At 33.7% G+C, this 13,609-nt stretch overlaps 2 protein-coding genes and 1 long non-coding RNA gene across 4 annotated transcripts; 1 reads left to right on the top strand and 2 right to left on the bottom strand.

Moving 5' to 3' along the window:
- Positions 1 to 547: 547 nt before the first annotated feature.
- LOC108320899 (poly(ADP-ribose) glycohydrolase 1) lies at positions 548 to 6,752 on the bottom strand. Of its 2 annotated transcripts, XM_052869355.1 has the most exons (12): positions 6,735 to 6,752; positions 6,171 to 6,608; positions 5,917 to 6,099; positions 5,559 to 5,662; positions 5,085 to 5,289; positions 4,869 to 4,973; positions 4,571 to 4,689; positions 3,905 to 4,048; positions 3,336 to 3,429; positions 2,977 to 3,174; positions 1,838 to 1,900; positions 548 to 1,403 (listed from the first exon to the last, which is right to left on the bottom strand). In XM_052869355.1, exons 2-12 carry the CDS (start codon positions 6,405 to 6,407, stop codon positions 1,239 to 1,241), a joined length of 1,617 nt encoding a protein of 538 aa, XP_052725315.1. In that variant the 5' UTR covers positions 6,408 to 6,608; positions 6,735 to 6,752; the 3' UTR covers positions 548 to 1,238. The 2 variants fall into 2 exon arrangements, with proteins under 2 accessions (XP_052725315.1, XP_017407983.1); XM_017552494.2 differs by lacking the exon at positions 6,735 to 6,752 and having other exon boundaries at positions 6,171 to 6,670.
- Positions 2,961 to 3,472, top strand: LOC128194247 (uncharacterized). Its single transcript, XR_008245622.1, has 2 exons — positions 2,961 to 3,090; positions 3,312 to 3,472. It is a non-coding gene; the product is annotated as an uncharacterized LOC128194247 (long non-coding RNA).
- A 3,116-nt stretch (positions 6,753 to 9,868) lies between the features above and the next one.
- LOC108320913 (4-coumarate--CoA ligase 2) lies at positions 9,869 to 13,392 on the bottom strand. The gene is made up of 5 exons (XM_017552512.2): positions 11,989 to 13,392; positions 10,952 to 11,150; positions 10,534 to 10,747; positions 10,348 to 10,450; positions 9,869 to 10,235 (listed from the first exon to the last, which is right to left on the bottom strand). Exons 1-5 carry the CDS (start codon positions 13,054 to 13,056, stop codon positions 10,098 to 10,100), a joined length of 1,722 nt encoding a protein of 573 aa, XP_017408001.1. The 5' UTR covers positions 13,057 to 13,392; the 3' UTR covers positions 9,869 to 10,097.
- Positions 13,393 to 13,609: the final 217 nt, after the last annotated feature.

Here is a 13,609-nt window from a genome sequence, read left to right as displayed (position 1 = left end):
AAGATTATATAGTTCAAAGTATGTCTAACATAAATTTTATAAAATAAAAAAAAATTGTATATTGTATACGCTAATAAGTCATATTGTTACGAATGTTATGTTATTGTAAATATTTTCCTAAATTGGTTTATCATCACAACAATAGAGTAATAAATGAGATAATACTCTTTATATTCAAGTTTTGTTTTTTTGTTATTCTATTTTAATAAGAAATTTTAATATATATATATATATATATATATATATATATATATATATATATATATATATTACTATTTTGTATATTTAACGTGTAATCTATGATTTAAATAAAAAAAATATTAAGAGAGCAATATAGACTGGATATCTATGTAAAAAAAAACAGAAGCAAATTATTTTACGGAGTGGAATACTATTATTTTTATCTAAGTGCTTATTTTTCTCCGCCATTTTTCTTTTTACTTATATTGTTACATGCGTAACAAAATAATAATTTTGAAATTCAAAACTTTGAGATTTTAAAATGTAATCAAGGTAAAAATAGGAACATAAGTTATAAACATCAAAATATGAAGAATTCCATCATATATTATTATACATTAAGAACTAGTAGTGTACACAAATTTGTAGTAGAGTGAGTTTTTCTACACTACTTTCTTTTTCTTTTGTTGTTACTGACATAATAGAATAAAAGTTGAGATTCAACATGTAATCAAAAGGAAAAATAGAAACATGTGTATAACAAAGGAAATCACACTTATATAGATGCATCACATTCATTCAGAGCAACTGAGTGAACAAATTCTCGAGGGATAAATAGAAACATGTGTCCCAGCAAAGCTTGTTAGTAGCAATCCTCCTCAAGTTTGATGGATGAATTCCCCCTACTGGTGTTTTGCTTTCCGCTTTCATTACCAAAAATCATTCTGCTTCAGTACACCTCACTACCAGTGCAGCTGCGGTCATAATAAAAGTATATGGCTGAATCACTTCGAAAGAAAAAGTTTGGAATCCTCTGATCAAGATAAGAGATAAGAATTTGGCCGCTGCAGAGTGCAGACTATTCAAGTAAAACGTATATCTGCCACCAACAATGATATTTCCTTCACCAGAGGACTCAGATCAACAAAGGTTGCCTTGTACCTTTCCTTCATTGGACATAAAATCTTAAAAATTATTCCTCTTCACAGCTCCTTCTTCAAAGTGAGAACAGTCAGAACATGCATTGGCAAAGGAGAGAGACGTTCGACAACAGAAGATTAAGTTGACAAATCCATCCCAGTACCATGGCCATGTATTGATGGCAGGAGCCAGTGAAGGAAACCCACATTGGTTTCTCCTTTGGATCTACTTGTTGAGTACTCAACTAACATGTTCCACAGGTCCCCAACTGTCCATCTCTGTGACAAAATCCAATGAGCAACCTGCCACAACATCAATCAAAGTACCTAGTGAGAAATTGTCAAAGACAAGTCCAAATTGAGTGGGAATCCTCGTGGTAGTTGGATAGATGAAGATAATTGACTCGTGGACAGCATCACCACTAATTACAATGAAATGAGTTAGGAACGAAGCAATGAAGATAATGGGATATGCATATTTGTCAAACAAACAGTGAACCAGATGAAACTTCAATTAATGCAAATCTTCAAATCTAGGCCCAGGTCAGTCAATCCAGATCACATCAGAAGAGCTGAATGCAAATATCATTGAGGGGGGTTGGGGGGAGGGGGTGTTGTTGAATCTATATTTAAACGTGAAATAAGGAAGACAGATGACCCATTTCAATGCAGATGCTTATCAGGAAGCCATCTACCGTAGGATCGATGGTGTTACCACAAAAGGAAGACCAAATTACCTCATCTAGGCTCTGTAATGCCTCCAAGCCAAATGTGTAGTATGCCATGAAAGGTCTTACAGCCTGTTAGGAAAGAACCAAGACAAAATTGGTTTTCAAGCATATAATTCACGGGTAAACAGAATTACAGAGTATGATTTATCCGCCACACGTTTGACCTAATTCCTCACCAGCTCATCTTAATCATCAAATCCTCACTACACAAAACCATCAATAGTTTGAGTAATCCACACAAAACAAGCTTCCATGCCCAACCACCCTTTTGTCTGTCTGCATTTCATGCTCCTTTTCCTTTTCTTTTGAGAAATAAGTTTAAAACTATTTATGGAATGGCTATAGAAAATATCAGATTGTACTGTATCCTAAAATATCTATATTATCCTCTAGGATTGGCTTCTGTCATCATCTCTGGGATTTGCTACAATATTTCCTTATGTTATAATATAGCTTTAGTTTCCTCATTATATCTTAAGATTTATTGTATTTCCTTATTTCATGATTTGTTTCCCTTATTAGCTGATTCTGATCACTAGAAATAAAGTGTTCTAGGCTTTCTGAACATATCAAACACAATAATACATTGTTAGATTGATTACATTGTAATACATCTCAATTAATACCAATACAGTTTTTCATTCTTTTCAATTTTTCTCCAGCTACCAAGCCTAAAATCACATAGTCTCATGTATCAACAAATAGTTAGCATAATTAATCACAACCTTATTTTGTTGAGTCAATTTTCAATAAATCATTTTCATTAACCTTTTGTCAATATGATGATTTGTGATATCCTTCAGCTATCAAAATTTCAATACTTCAATCGCATTGATCATCTAAAAAAGAGAAAGAAATCAAATACAGAAACTAGTGAAATCAAACATGAGCTGTATGGCCACAACATTTACAACAAGAACGTATAAACAAATTTACCACACAAAAGGACCAAAACAGTAGTATATAACTGAGCATGGATAACTAGGGGTAGAAGAATTTCTAAATGCCCACCTTACCCTAGCAAATATTTCAACTCTTACTGAAAACTAACAGGGAAAATAAGTAGTTTAACGTAATGAATTCAGAACACTCACAGTTATAACTGCCTCATTCTCATACAGTGAAGGCTAAAAATATAAAATTACCTGAGAAGCTGCAAGCCACTGAATTATGGTCTTTACTTCAGGATCTCCTCCAAAGGCGCCACATCCCCAGTTTCCAGTTGCAACCCCAATGTTATCAACCTGATCCATGCAATGGTAATCGTTTTGAGAATTTGTAGTTTTGTGATTTGAAAATTTTCCATCACTTGTTTCCATAGATGTTGAGGTGGCAGCATCAAACTGTGAAAAAAAAGTGTTCAAAAAAGATAATTGAACAAAGACCAAAGGAGATAGATGGCAGATATGGATACTTGAATCCTAATAAATAAATAAATGTTCTTGACCTAAATCCACTAATACAGTATCATTGTTTGCAGGAAAAAACATCGGAAAAGACCAACCAGTGAAGATGAACATCCATTCTCTTGCAATTTTTTCTGATATAGTTGATATTCACATTGGTACAGAAAACCACAGAATGCTTTATTGATCTCACTGCAAAAATGAACATGTTCAGTTTAGATTTTATTTTACTTAAGTACTTTGAACAGAGTTATATACTTAAAGGGTAAATTATTACTAAGTCAGGAATAATTATCCCAGTAATTCCTTTATCAAAATCTCTTCATTTTGGGGTATAAAACTGAGCTAACATAAAGGAAAAGTTTTTTTCATGAAAAAACAAATATTATGGATACTACAATAGCTACTCTGTGTAGTAAAACATGCACGTTGTTCAAAAGGAATGAGAAAAAGAAACTAAAGGCAACTCTCGAAAGTATTTCCACCTTGCACGGAATGCATGCATGTGAAACACACCTTTTATAAACAATTGCAAATTTCAAAGTGCAAATATCAAACATATGAATTTAAGATTATAAATTTGATTTTCGTATATTCTAATAGTCCATAAGTAACTGTGATTTTGCATCCATAAATGCAGTAGCCCCATAAACCAATACTAACAGACCGGAGGAGAAAATTCGTCCTGTATTGTCTCATCCCTGGGCTACATAATGCATCGATTGCAACAATCCTGGTTTTCCTTCTTCCAAGAGCGTCTACTTCCCTTTCATCCACATAATCACCAGAAAATCGAAATGATGATGCATACCTAAAGAATAAGGAAATAATATCACCATTAGAATATGGAGAAAGCACCCACTAATTATGAGTAAAGTATACAGCTGAAAAACTTTAATTGACATCATATCAAAATAAGTATTTTTTTTTTTAAATTTAGTGCACCCTATCATATGCATATTGTATATTATACATAATAACAAATTAAAAGTAAAATGAACAAATATCTACGTTCTTGCTATGATATAAACTCTAGTAAAAAAAATGTGTCATACGCAAGTGTGCAAACAAACAACGAGAAGAAAAAATAAACACAGAATTTAAATCTTTCAAGCTACAGCAAACTATTGGCCAACATTGACAGAGAATGACAACAACACGAAAAAATTCACCATGCAAAGCATAAGAACCAATAAACATGTTTTTCTTCCTCCATACTCAAATAGAAATTGAAAAAATTTTCCCATCAATTTTTTTAAGTAAATAAACCTAGTAGTAGACATCAACAATAACAATATCTTATACAAGTTCATATCCATTAAGTAGCACTAACCCTGTATAACTTGAGAACCTTTCCACACCAACAATTTCTATAGCCTCGTTATCTTCCATGGCTGGCAAGAAAAGCATCCCAGCAATCAATTCTGGACTGACCATAAAACGGATTTCCTCCTATATCATACATTTACAACCAAATTTATGAAACATCAATAGAACAATTGTTCGTGTGACAAAAGAAAATATCTCAACAATCTAAAATATGAAGGAAGGTGATAAATACAATATGTACACAAAGGCAGCACGAATGTACTTATACCAAGAACTGAGGTGGAAATGAAAACATATCGTACCTGTACACACCCCCTACCAAGAGCTCCTCCCCCAAGATATTTATTTGCAAAATCGACTTCAACAGCTTCACTTGATTGATCTTCTATGAGCCCTGAATTGTGAACCTATTGAAAATGCCAAAGGATTACCTATTACAAAACCAAATGGATAATTTAAAAATAAATACTAAAATATATTCATTTTTTAAAAGTTTCAAATAAATTTCCTTCAATTACCTCAAATCTGCATAGAGGTACAGTAGAAGTGCTCCAGAAGTTGGCATCTGGGCAAGAAATGTGAGTATAATCATTTTTTAAGTGAAGTGTTTTTCGCTCAAATGAGACAATACCCATAGGCATTTTAGAACTTATCCTTTGAAAATAGTGAATGATGCACCAAATTTTATTTTCCTGTTTTTGACTGTAATCTTCATACAGACTCCTGAAAACATACAAATTATAATAACGACGTATGAAATAAGAAAATAACTCTTTCATACAGAATAGACCAATATCAATTCTTGCTCTCTCACTCTTTCATACTCCCACAGGCACTCTCACACACAAGCACGCATCTAAGATACATCAAGTGCCACAGCATGTTGACACCACTGGGATATCTAAATTAAGACTAAAACAAGCAACTGAATAGGTTGGTACGAATACTTGGGAGGTAAAAAAACATAAATATATATGGCTAAAGTTTCTTACGCAAACAATTCATCAAAGTTGATCATAGGAAGATGATTCACATATCTGTCTTTGACTGGGAATAGACAAAAGAATGAGCAGCCAAGAAGGGCAGCAATCAACTCCTGAAAAGCAAGAAATTGGTAATATGTTACACAATCATCTTCGTCAATCATGCATCATACAATAAGATCGCATGGCAGTAGAAATTGGTAATGTTAACCATCCCCGGTATGCATGCACGCATACCAAAATCAAGTATCACACAATAAATTGGCATGCCAGGAGAAGCAACTTTAGTCATGCAAGCAAAAGCTGTGACAGCGTTGGCCGCCTCAAATCAATGGCAATAACAATATCAGTAGCAGTAAAGTGTTACCTGGCTAAGGAAGATTATCCCCCGTTGCTGCGAATCCAATAAGCGAAGAGCAATTGTTCTGCGCATAGAATTATGAGGGTTTTGATAATGTGTTTCCAACAAAGAGGGCAATCTCAAGAGCAGATTGCCCAATACCGGAACCACCTCCTGAAACCACTTCCTAGATTCCTCTCGGGACATAACCTGAACCAAATCCATGAATGTACGCAATTGAAATGATGAAATTGAAAGGTGAGGAAGAAAAGCAGCGTTACCTCGTCGAAGAAGAGTTCGTATCCAAGCGAAGTGGAAGGGGATAAGGGTTGGGAAGAGAGAGAAAGAGCTTTTCTGAGGTCAGAAATAGCCTGGAACAAAAGGTGGCCCGAGTCAACTCGGCCGCCTCCAAGTTCTCTGAGCGTTTCCACCGCTTGGGATGGCCAAAACAGAGAAGAAGAACGCATGAGAAGTGGTAGATACGGCAGAATCGATTGCAACTCTTCACTTTCTTCCATTCTCTGCTCTCTGCGCCGACGCCAGAAGCAAGCCACTGCCGCTGCCCTCTGCTCCGACACACGCCGGCCACGGCTTTCTTCTCCGCTGCAGAAAACGAAGCCCTCAACTTGCAAGGAACTGACACAGTCAACCGGAGATGCACCTCACCGACGGTCAGAGCTTCAAGGAAATGTGGTTGCAGTTTGGGGAAGAAGATTAAACTGTTAAAAAATTAGGGTTAAATTAAAGTCAAAAATGTAAAAGTGTCATTCATAAATGTAAAAGTGTCATTCATAAATGTAAAAGGTTCATCTATGGTAGATAGGGTGCAGGAAGAAAAAAGATACCACGGTGCAGAAAGCAATACGCATGTTTAAATTCTGAATTAACACTCTACTCCAATAAATAAATGTATTGATTATTTTTCATTTTTACCAAACTATTTTAGCCAATTTTGACTTTCGACAAATCAATTTTTTTTCTTTCAATTTTATTTTTTATATATTTCATTTTTTTAAATGTTGCGAAGTTTATTCTTTTATAATTTTCGTTCAAAGCCCCCAAGTGTGATTAATGTTCAAAATTAGGTCACCAAGTTGTTGGATTGGAGGAGTGTTTATTTTTCCGTACAGTTAACCTTTTATATATTTTAAAATCCGTCAAAAACATAAAAAAAAAGTTTAATCATTCTTAATAATTTCAAATAAGTTTTTTTTAATTGAGTCTTTGTATTCTTTAAAAATACTTCAATTAAATCTTTATCATTAAATTAGGCTAATTATGACAACGAGGTGATATACTGATATTTTAAACCAGGTGACAAATTATTATTATTATATATATATATGATATGAATTTTTGTGTTTTTAAAATTAAAAAATTGGAAAAAGTTACAAAATTATTTATAAGAATTAGTGATTTAGTTGTTAGATTCATCTACGTAAACAAAATCAAATCCCTTTCAAACAATTATGTTACCACTTTCAAGTGACCACAAGTTTTTTCATATTGAAAGAGTTATATTCTAATAATCATTTATCTCATGTAAGAAAAGAGATTATGTAATAGAAGGTGCTAATCTATTGTTTAATTCTTTTATCATAAATGATAGAATGACTAATCTTGTATAGTTTATAAGACTCAATTGTTCCATCACTATAAGTATATGGTTTGTCATAATTTGACATCAATATACACGATCAAGTTTAAGATTTATCTATATATTTGTATTTGATTTATTTGAAAATAAATTGTGTAATACATAATTTATAATTGCATTATTTGATTCTTTCATAATATTATAATTTAATCTTTTATGTTTTCTTTATGTGATATTTGTTTATTTCTTTTTGAAATAATAATCTGATTAGTGCAAGCAGAAAGTGGTAATATAGTGAAATAAGTTTTAGGTGACAAGAGTTGTAACTATATTTTAGGATAATTAATTTCTTTTTTATTGTTTTGAAGAAATAGTTTGTAAACGTGTAGATAAAATTTTAGATTAGAGTTGTGTATATAAAAATTTGATTTATAATTATATTTTTGATAACTTTACGGATGTTTTTATATACTTTTTTTTTAATTGTTTCAGTTTATTGATTATATAATATTTTATTAATAAAGTTTTAAACTATTTAAATGAATTGAAATGTTACATCAATCTGAACAACCACTTTTTGAGATCATGCAGAGATTGAATTGAAAAGGTAAGTATATTAAATATGAATGAAAAAGATGAATAATATATAATAATTAAGTATTTGATGATAAAACTAATATTAAATCTTCTTGGACTTTTCTCAAACTTGGGCTTGTTTGTTAGAATAGTTAAAGGCGATGTCGCAGAGAAGGAAGCTTTGGATGAACAGTGTTTGACCAAAGATGAGTTTGTTTGAACAGTGTTTGAACAAAGATGGGTCACACGTTTGAAATCTCGCCTACTTGCCTCTTACTGTGAACGATTTGTGTCGTAGAATTTGAAAACGAAAAAAAAAATAAGGGAAAATGAAAAGGAAGAAAAATAATAAAACAAGAGAAAAAAATAATGTCACTATCCATGCATGTGATCCATTTTTATTTCACAACTAACTGTGTGAGAATCAATTAATTAAAAGGTTCTATTTATAAATATTTTAAAACAAATAAAAACCTTATTGAAAAATTTCAAGAGATTGAGATGGTACTGAAAAAATGAAAAAATTATTTGAACATAAATTCTTTAACAATAATTTCGGCATCATTTTTTTATTTTTTGTTGATTCGTTATTATTTTTATTTATTTTACTGATATACTTTAAATTTAATAAAAAATTAATATTTATATTAAAATATTGATAAAAAGTGTTGTATCGTATGGACCGATTTATCATTGATTAGACCATCAATGTTTTCATAAAAACATTGAAAGGTGATTTCCAATCTCAAGTTAGTATAAATGAGGTGTTTCCACTAGGTACTAATTTTGCAAATCGAACATATATACTAGAAAAAACATTTATTGATTTTTTTAACTGTGAGTAGATCAATTCTAATTAAAATTTATTTTAAAATCTATAAATACAGAGATAAAATAAGGAGATAGATAATTATATTTATTGAAAATTTAAAATTTTAATGTAATAAACACGTGTAACTGACTTGAACTGACTTGATACTTAAAGATGAAGTAGAAAAAAAATGTAAAAAAGTGTTTGACTGTGATGTTCGACTCATACCCAAAACAAATTTGTATTTAAACGTCATTTTATTTGAAAAATATAGCTACAATGGGACGAATTAACATATTAAGTTTATAGGAAAAGAAGTCAAAATGGATAAATAATGAAACCATTGCGTGATTGCAGAAGTGGTTGCACATAGAAGCTGTTTTATGTATCCAGCTGCATGAAATGAAATGTGGGGTGGGATCAGATCCACCTAATTACAAGTGATTTATATTCACATATATTTGTGAATAAGAAATGTGATAAATGAGAAATGGAATGGAATAGGGACCACGTTATTATAGGTAATTTCTATTTTCATGAATTTGTGAATAAGACAATGTCATAAATCTGTGGTATATGTTGTACAGTAATGATGTTTATAGAAAGCTCTTTTGCTTGTTTATAAAACTCAAAATATTAAACCTTTATAAATACTTTACTTTCGTTATCATAATTATTATTAAAACTGAACTTGTAGGATTTTAGTCAACTTAAAACAGTATTTGTTAGTTTCCACGTATGATTGTAACTTTTTAAAAAAATTTCTATTTTAATAATTTAAAAAAATAACAAAAAATATATACACAACAACTACATCATAAATATTGTAAAATGAAAATACATAACTAATACTTTGTTGTATGTACGATTACTCGTGTACCATTCAATTTTATATATAAGAGAAAATAATATAAATATTTATATCTTTATTTTATACGGAAGTATAAGAGAAAATAATATAAAAAATCTCTAGCGAAAGGAATGCAGAAAAAGGATAGCAAGATCTGATAACATGAATATATAAGAACCGAAACAGTTATCTAAAATTACAATACCGGAGAAGCTCAGGTAATGGACATGAGAATACAGTGATTATATGCAAGTGCAACTGCTTCTCGGATTCACTTTATGCTTCAAGCATTCACACGTAAATTACACGTGTCAAATCAATAATTTAAAAAAAAAATCTGAAAAACTCGTCAAAAAAAGAGGCAGATTCTGGCCTTAAGGCGTCGGAGTGACGGCGGCGGCGGCGGCTGCTTCAAGCTTTGCTCTCAGATCTTTCCTTAATATCTTCCCCGACGGAGACTTGGGAATAGCATGAACAAAATAAACTTTGTGCAGTCTTTTGTAAAACACCACCTGTTCATAATCAAAACCATCTTCAAATTTATGCATGCACTTCAACGACATGATCATGTAAATGAAGTTAGGTTTTATATATTAACACACAATTATTTTCAATGCCGCATACCTGTTTAGCTATATACTCTTTCACAGCCTCTTCTGTTAGATCAAAGCCGTTAGATCTGACAACGAAAGCAACGGGAAGTTCACCGGCAACAACATCCTTTTGTCTGTTAACATCGATAAAATGAAAGTTCAGTGATCTGTACTATATGTAGTGAGCCGTTAAAATGCAGAAGATTAAGAAGCTTACGGGACAACTGCGGCGTCTGCAATGGAGGGATGGCTTACAAGAAGCCCTTCGAGTTCTGCAGGGGGCACCTGGAAGCCTTTAAACTTAATGAGTTCTTTCACCCTGTCAACAATGAAAATTTCGTCATCATCATCTACATAGCCAACATCACCGGTGTGAAGCCAACCCTCTGCGTCGATGGTCGATGCCGTCGCTTGGTCGTCGTTCAGATATCCTGACGTATATGAATTTGAGTGTCAGTAAGCCAATTAACACTTGAAAAAAAAAATTAATAAATAGAAAAACGCAAGGAATATTATTATATATATATATATATATATATATATATATATATATATATATATATATATATATATATATATATATATATATATATATATATATATATATATATATATATATATATATATATATATACCTTTCATGATCTGTAGCCCTCGGATGCAAATTTCACCGGGTTGATTGTAGCCAAGAGAACGACCAGTTTCAGGGTCAACCACCTTTAGCTCTGCATTTCTGACAACGGTTCCACAAGATCCCGATTTTGTTGGGAATGGTTGTTTTGCAAAGCCCAAGCACATGGAAAGGACTGGCCCTGCTTCTGTCATCCCGTAACCCTGTAATACACCACGTCCCCACTTTACAATTTTGTTGTTTATTTATTAAATTATTAAAAAATGGAGTATATTATAAATTTAATGGTAAATTTAATTTGGTAAGATAAGTTAGTTTTCTTGTTGTTATTACTATTATTATTATGAAAATGTTTAAAATTAAAGGAATTGGGTTGCAGTGGAGTGGCGTAAACCGAGGTGGCAGTGAATTTTTGACTGGTCTATTGTTTGTTTGGCTTACGTCATTGACCAAATCAAACATGACACGACACTAAAAGTCTTGTGTGGAAGCTTGTGTACCTATTTCACACTATTTTGGGGGTTGGTGCGGTGAGCTGCATTTGAAATAATGCATGACCGGTTGTCATGCACATACTATATTTATTTTTTAATCGAGTAAAAACCCTGATTATTTTATCTTAATCATTTATTTAGACGTATATATATTCTTAATAATAAATACTCTCCTCCTTATTATAATTATATCACAGCTAGTTATAAAATTTATTGATCTATCTGTACTACTCAATATATGTATGTATCAATAACAAGTGTTTAAGGTATCCTCACATGCTCCAAATATATTTCCTTCTCTTTGGTGTGACCATTCGTAATTATCATCGCATGCAAAAGCTTTATAAGAAATAAGTACCCGCGGAAAATATGGGTGGCATAATTAAATGTTATTATTATTATATATCCACATGATCCTTTGTCTTCTTATAACTTTTACGTTAATTTTTATTTATTTATTTTTTTATAATGCTAGAATTAGAGTTTTACGTCCATAATAATTATAATAATTAATAAAATTAAGGGAATGTGTACGGTAATTAGTTACCTGTCCCAAAACAGCGTGAGGCACCCTGCTGTGGAGGGCGTCTTCGAGCTCCTTACCCAAGGGAGCGGCACCGGAGAGAACTAACCGTATTGAACTGAGATCAAAATTCGCGACCATCGGATTCTTTGCCAGCGCCAGCACCAAGGGAGGCACCACCATGGCCACCGACACGCGGTAGCGCTGTATGAGCTCCAGCAGCGTCCCAATCTCGAACTTCTGCATCAGCAAAACGCCACTCCCGGCTCTCAGCGCGCATAACAGCACACTGTTGAGCGAGAATATGTGAAAGAGCGGGAGCACGCAGAGGAGTACGTCCTCGGTAGTGAGGTAGAGGTTAGGGTTCTCCCCGTCCACCTGTTGCGCCACGCTCGTGGTTAAACTCTTGTGAGTCAGAATCACTCCTTTCGGTAACCCCGTGGTGCCGGAGGAGAACGGAAGCGCCACCGCATCGTCCGGATGGATCTCCACCTCCGGAACGTCGTTCTCGTTCGCCTCCGAGAGTACCGAGAAGTGGAGGCAATTCTCCGGCGGATCGTCCACGGTCACGACCTTGAAGTCCTCGCCGAGGCTCCATCCGCCGTCGTGGTTGCGGAGCTTGTCAACGTACATTGCCTGAGTTATGATGAGCTTCGCCTTGGAGGCGCTGAACTGCTTGAAGATCTCGGCGGCGGTGTAGAACGGGTTGGCGGTGGTGGCAACGGCACCGATCATGGAGGCGGCGAGGAAGGAGAGGACGAACTCGGCGGAGTTCTGGAGGAGGATCATGACGACGTCGCCCTTTCGGATGCCGAGGTTCGAGAATCCGGCTGCAATCTTGCGTGATATAAGGTGAGTCTCTGCGTAAGTGTAGGTTTTGGCGGCGGAGCCGACGATGAGGCAAGGACGGTCGGCGAATTTGGAGAGGTTTTGGAAGCAGTAGGCATGGAGGGGCATGTGGTTGGAGATTGGTATGTCTGGTAATTTTGATTTGAATACATGGGTAGTCTGAGGAATTTGGTTCTGCTCTGTTTTTGCTGCAGGCATCTCTTTGGTAGTATTGGTATCAACAGAAGGAGCTACACTTAACATGGTGTTGTTGGATTGAAAGGTTACTATGGTGGGAAGAGATAAAGACAGAGAGAGAGAAAGAGTGATGCAGAAGGAAATATGAGAATGAAGTAATATAGGGAAGGGGAAGGGTGTTAGGTGAGAATGAATGAATGAATGAATGAATGAATGAATGAATGAATCAGTAGATGGAGAAGGGGCAGCCACGCATTGGATCACGTTTTGAGAACAAGCGTTCTTCTTCCAGCCACTCTTACTTACCTACCTACCCCCTTTTCTGTCATTTTCTTTCAGCCTACCTTTGTGGATTCTCTACCAAAACTATTCTATTCAATTTTCAATTCCATGCCTCACCCAACCCTCCATCAGGCAAACTAATTTATTAACCATTATTACTTCAACTACACTCACACCACTGCGGTAATATATTTTATTCTAATTTTTCCATGCTAAAACCTTATCAAATTATGTTTATCAACAGTATTTGTATGCTTCAATTTATGTTATAAATATTATTGTAAATTTAAAATTTTATTGTGATAATAGATTGATGATATAACTGACACATTGAAGT

Source organism: Vigna angularis, chromosome 10 (assembly GCF_016808095.1).
Source record: "Vigna angularis cultivar LongXiaoDou No.4 chromosome 10, ASM1680809v1, whole genome shotgun sequence".
In the NCBI taxonomy this organism is placed as follows: Eukaryota; Viridiplantae; Streptophyta; class Magnoliopsida; order Fabales; family Fabaceae; genus Vigna; species Vigna angularis.
This window is presented reverse-complemented; position numbering and strand designations above follow the sequence as displayed.

What these genes read in the sequence shown, in the direction of transcription:
- LOC108320899 (XM_052869355.1), bottom strand. Translation starts at nt 6,407, where the DNA reads ATGGAAGAAAGTGAAGAGTTGCAATCGATTCTGCCGTATCTACCACTT. An exon ending in ACGAACTCTTCTTCGACGAG is followed by an intron (nt 6,100 to 6,170) that starts GTAACGCTGCTT and finishes GATTTGGTTCAG; the next exon opens with GTTATGTCCCGAGAGGAATC. An exon ending in TACCTCTATGCAGATTTGAG is followed by an intron (nt 4,974 to 5,084) that starts GTAATTGAAGGA and finishes CATTTTCAATAG; the next exon opens with GTTCACAATTCAGGGCTCAT.
- LOC108320913 (XM_017552512.2), bottom strand. Translation starts at nt 13,056, where the DNA reads ATGTTAAGTGTAGCTCCTTCTGTTGATACCAATACTACCAAAGAGATG. An exon ending in CTCACGCTGTTTTGGGACAG is followed by an intron (nt 11,151 to 11,988) that starts GTAACTAATTAC and finishes GGTGTATTACAG; the next exon opens with GGTTACGGGATGACAGAAGC. An exon ending in GCAGACGCCGCAGTTGTCCC is followed by an intron (nt 10,451 to 10,533) that starts GTAAGCTTCTTA and finishes CGATGTTAACAG; the next exon opens with ACAAAAGGATGTTGTTGCCG.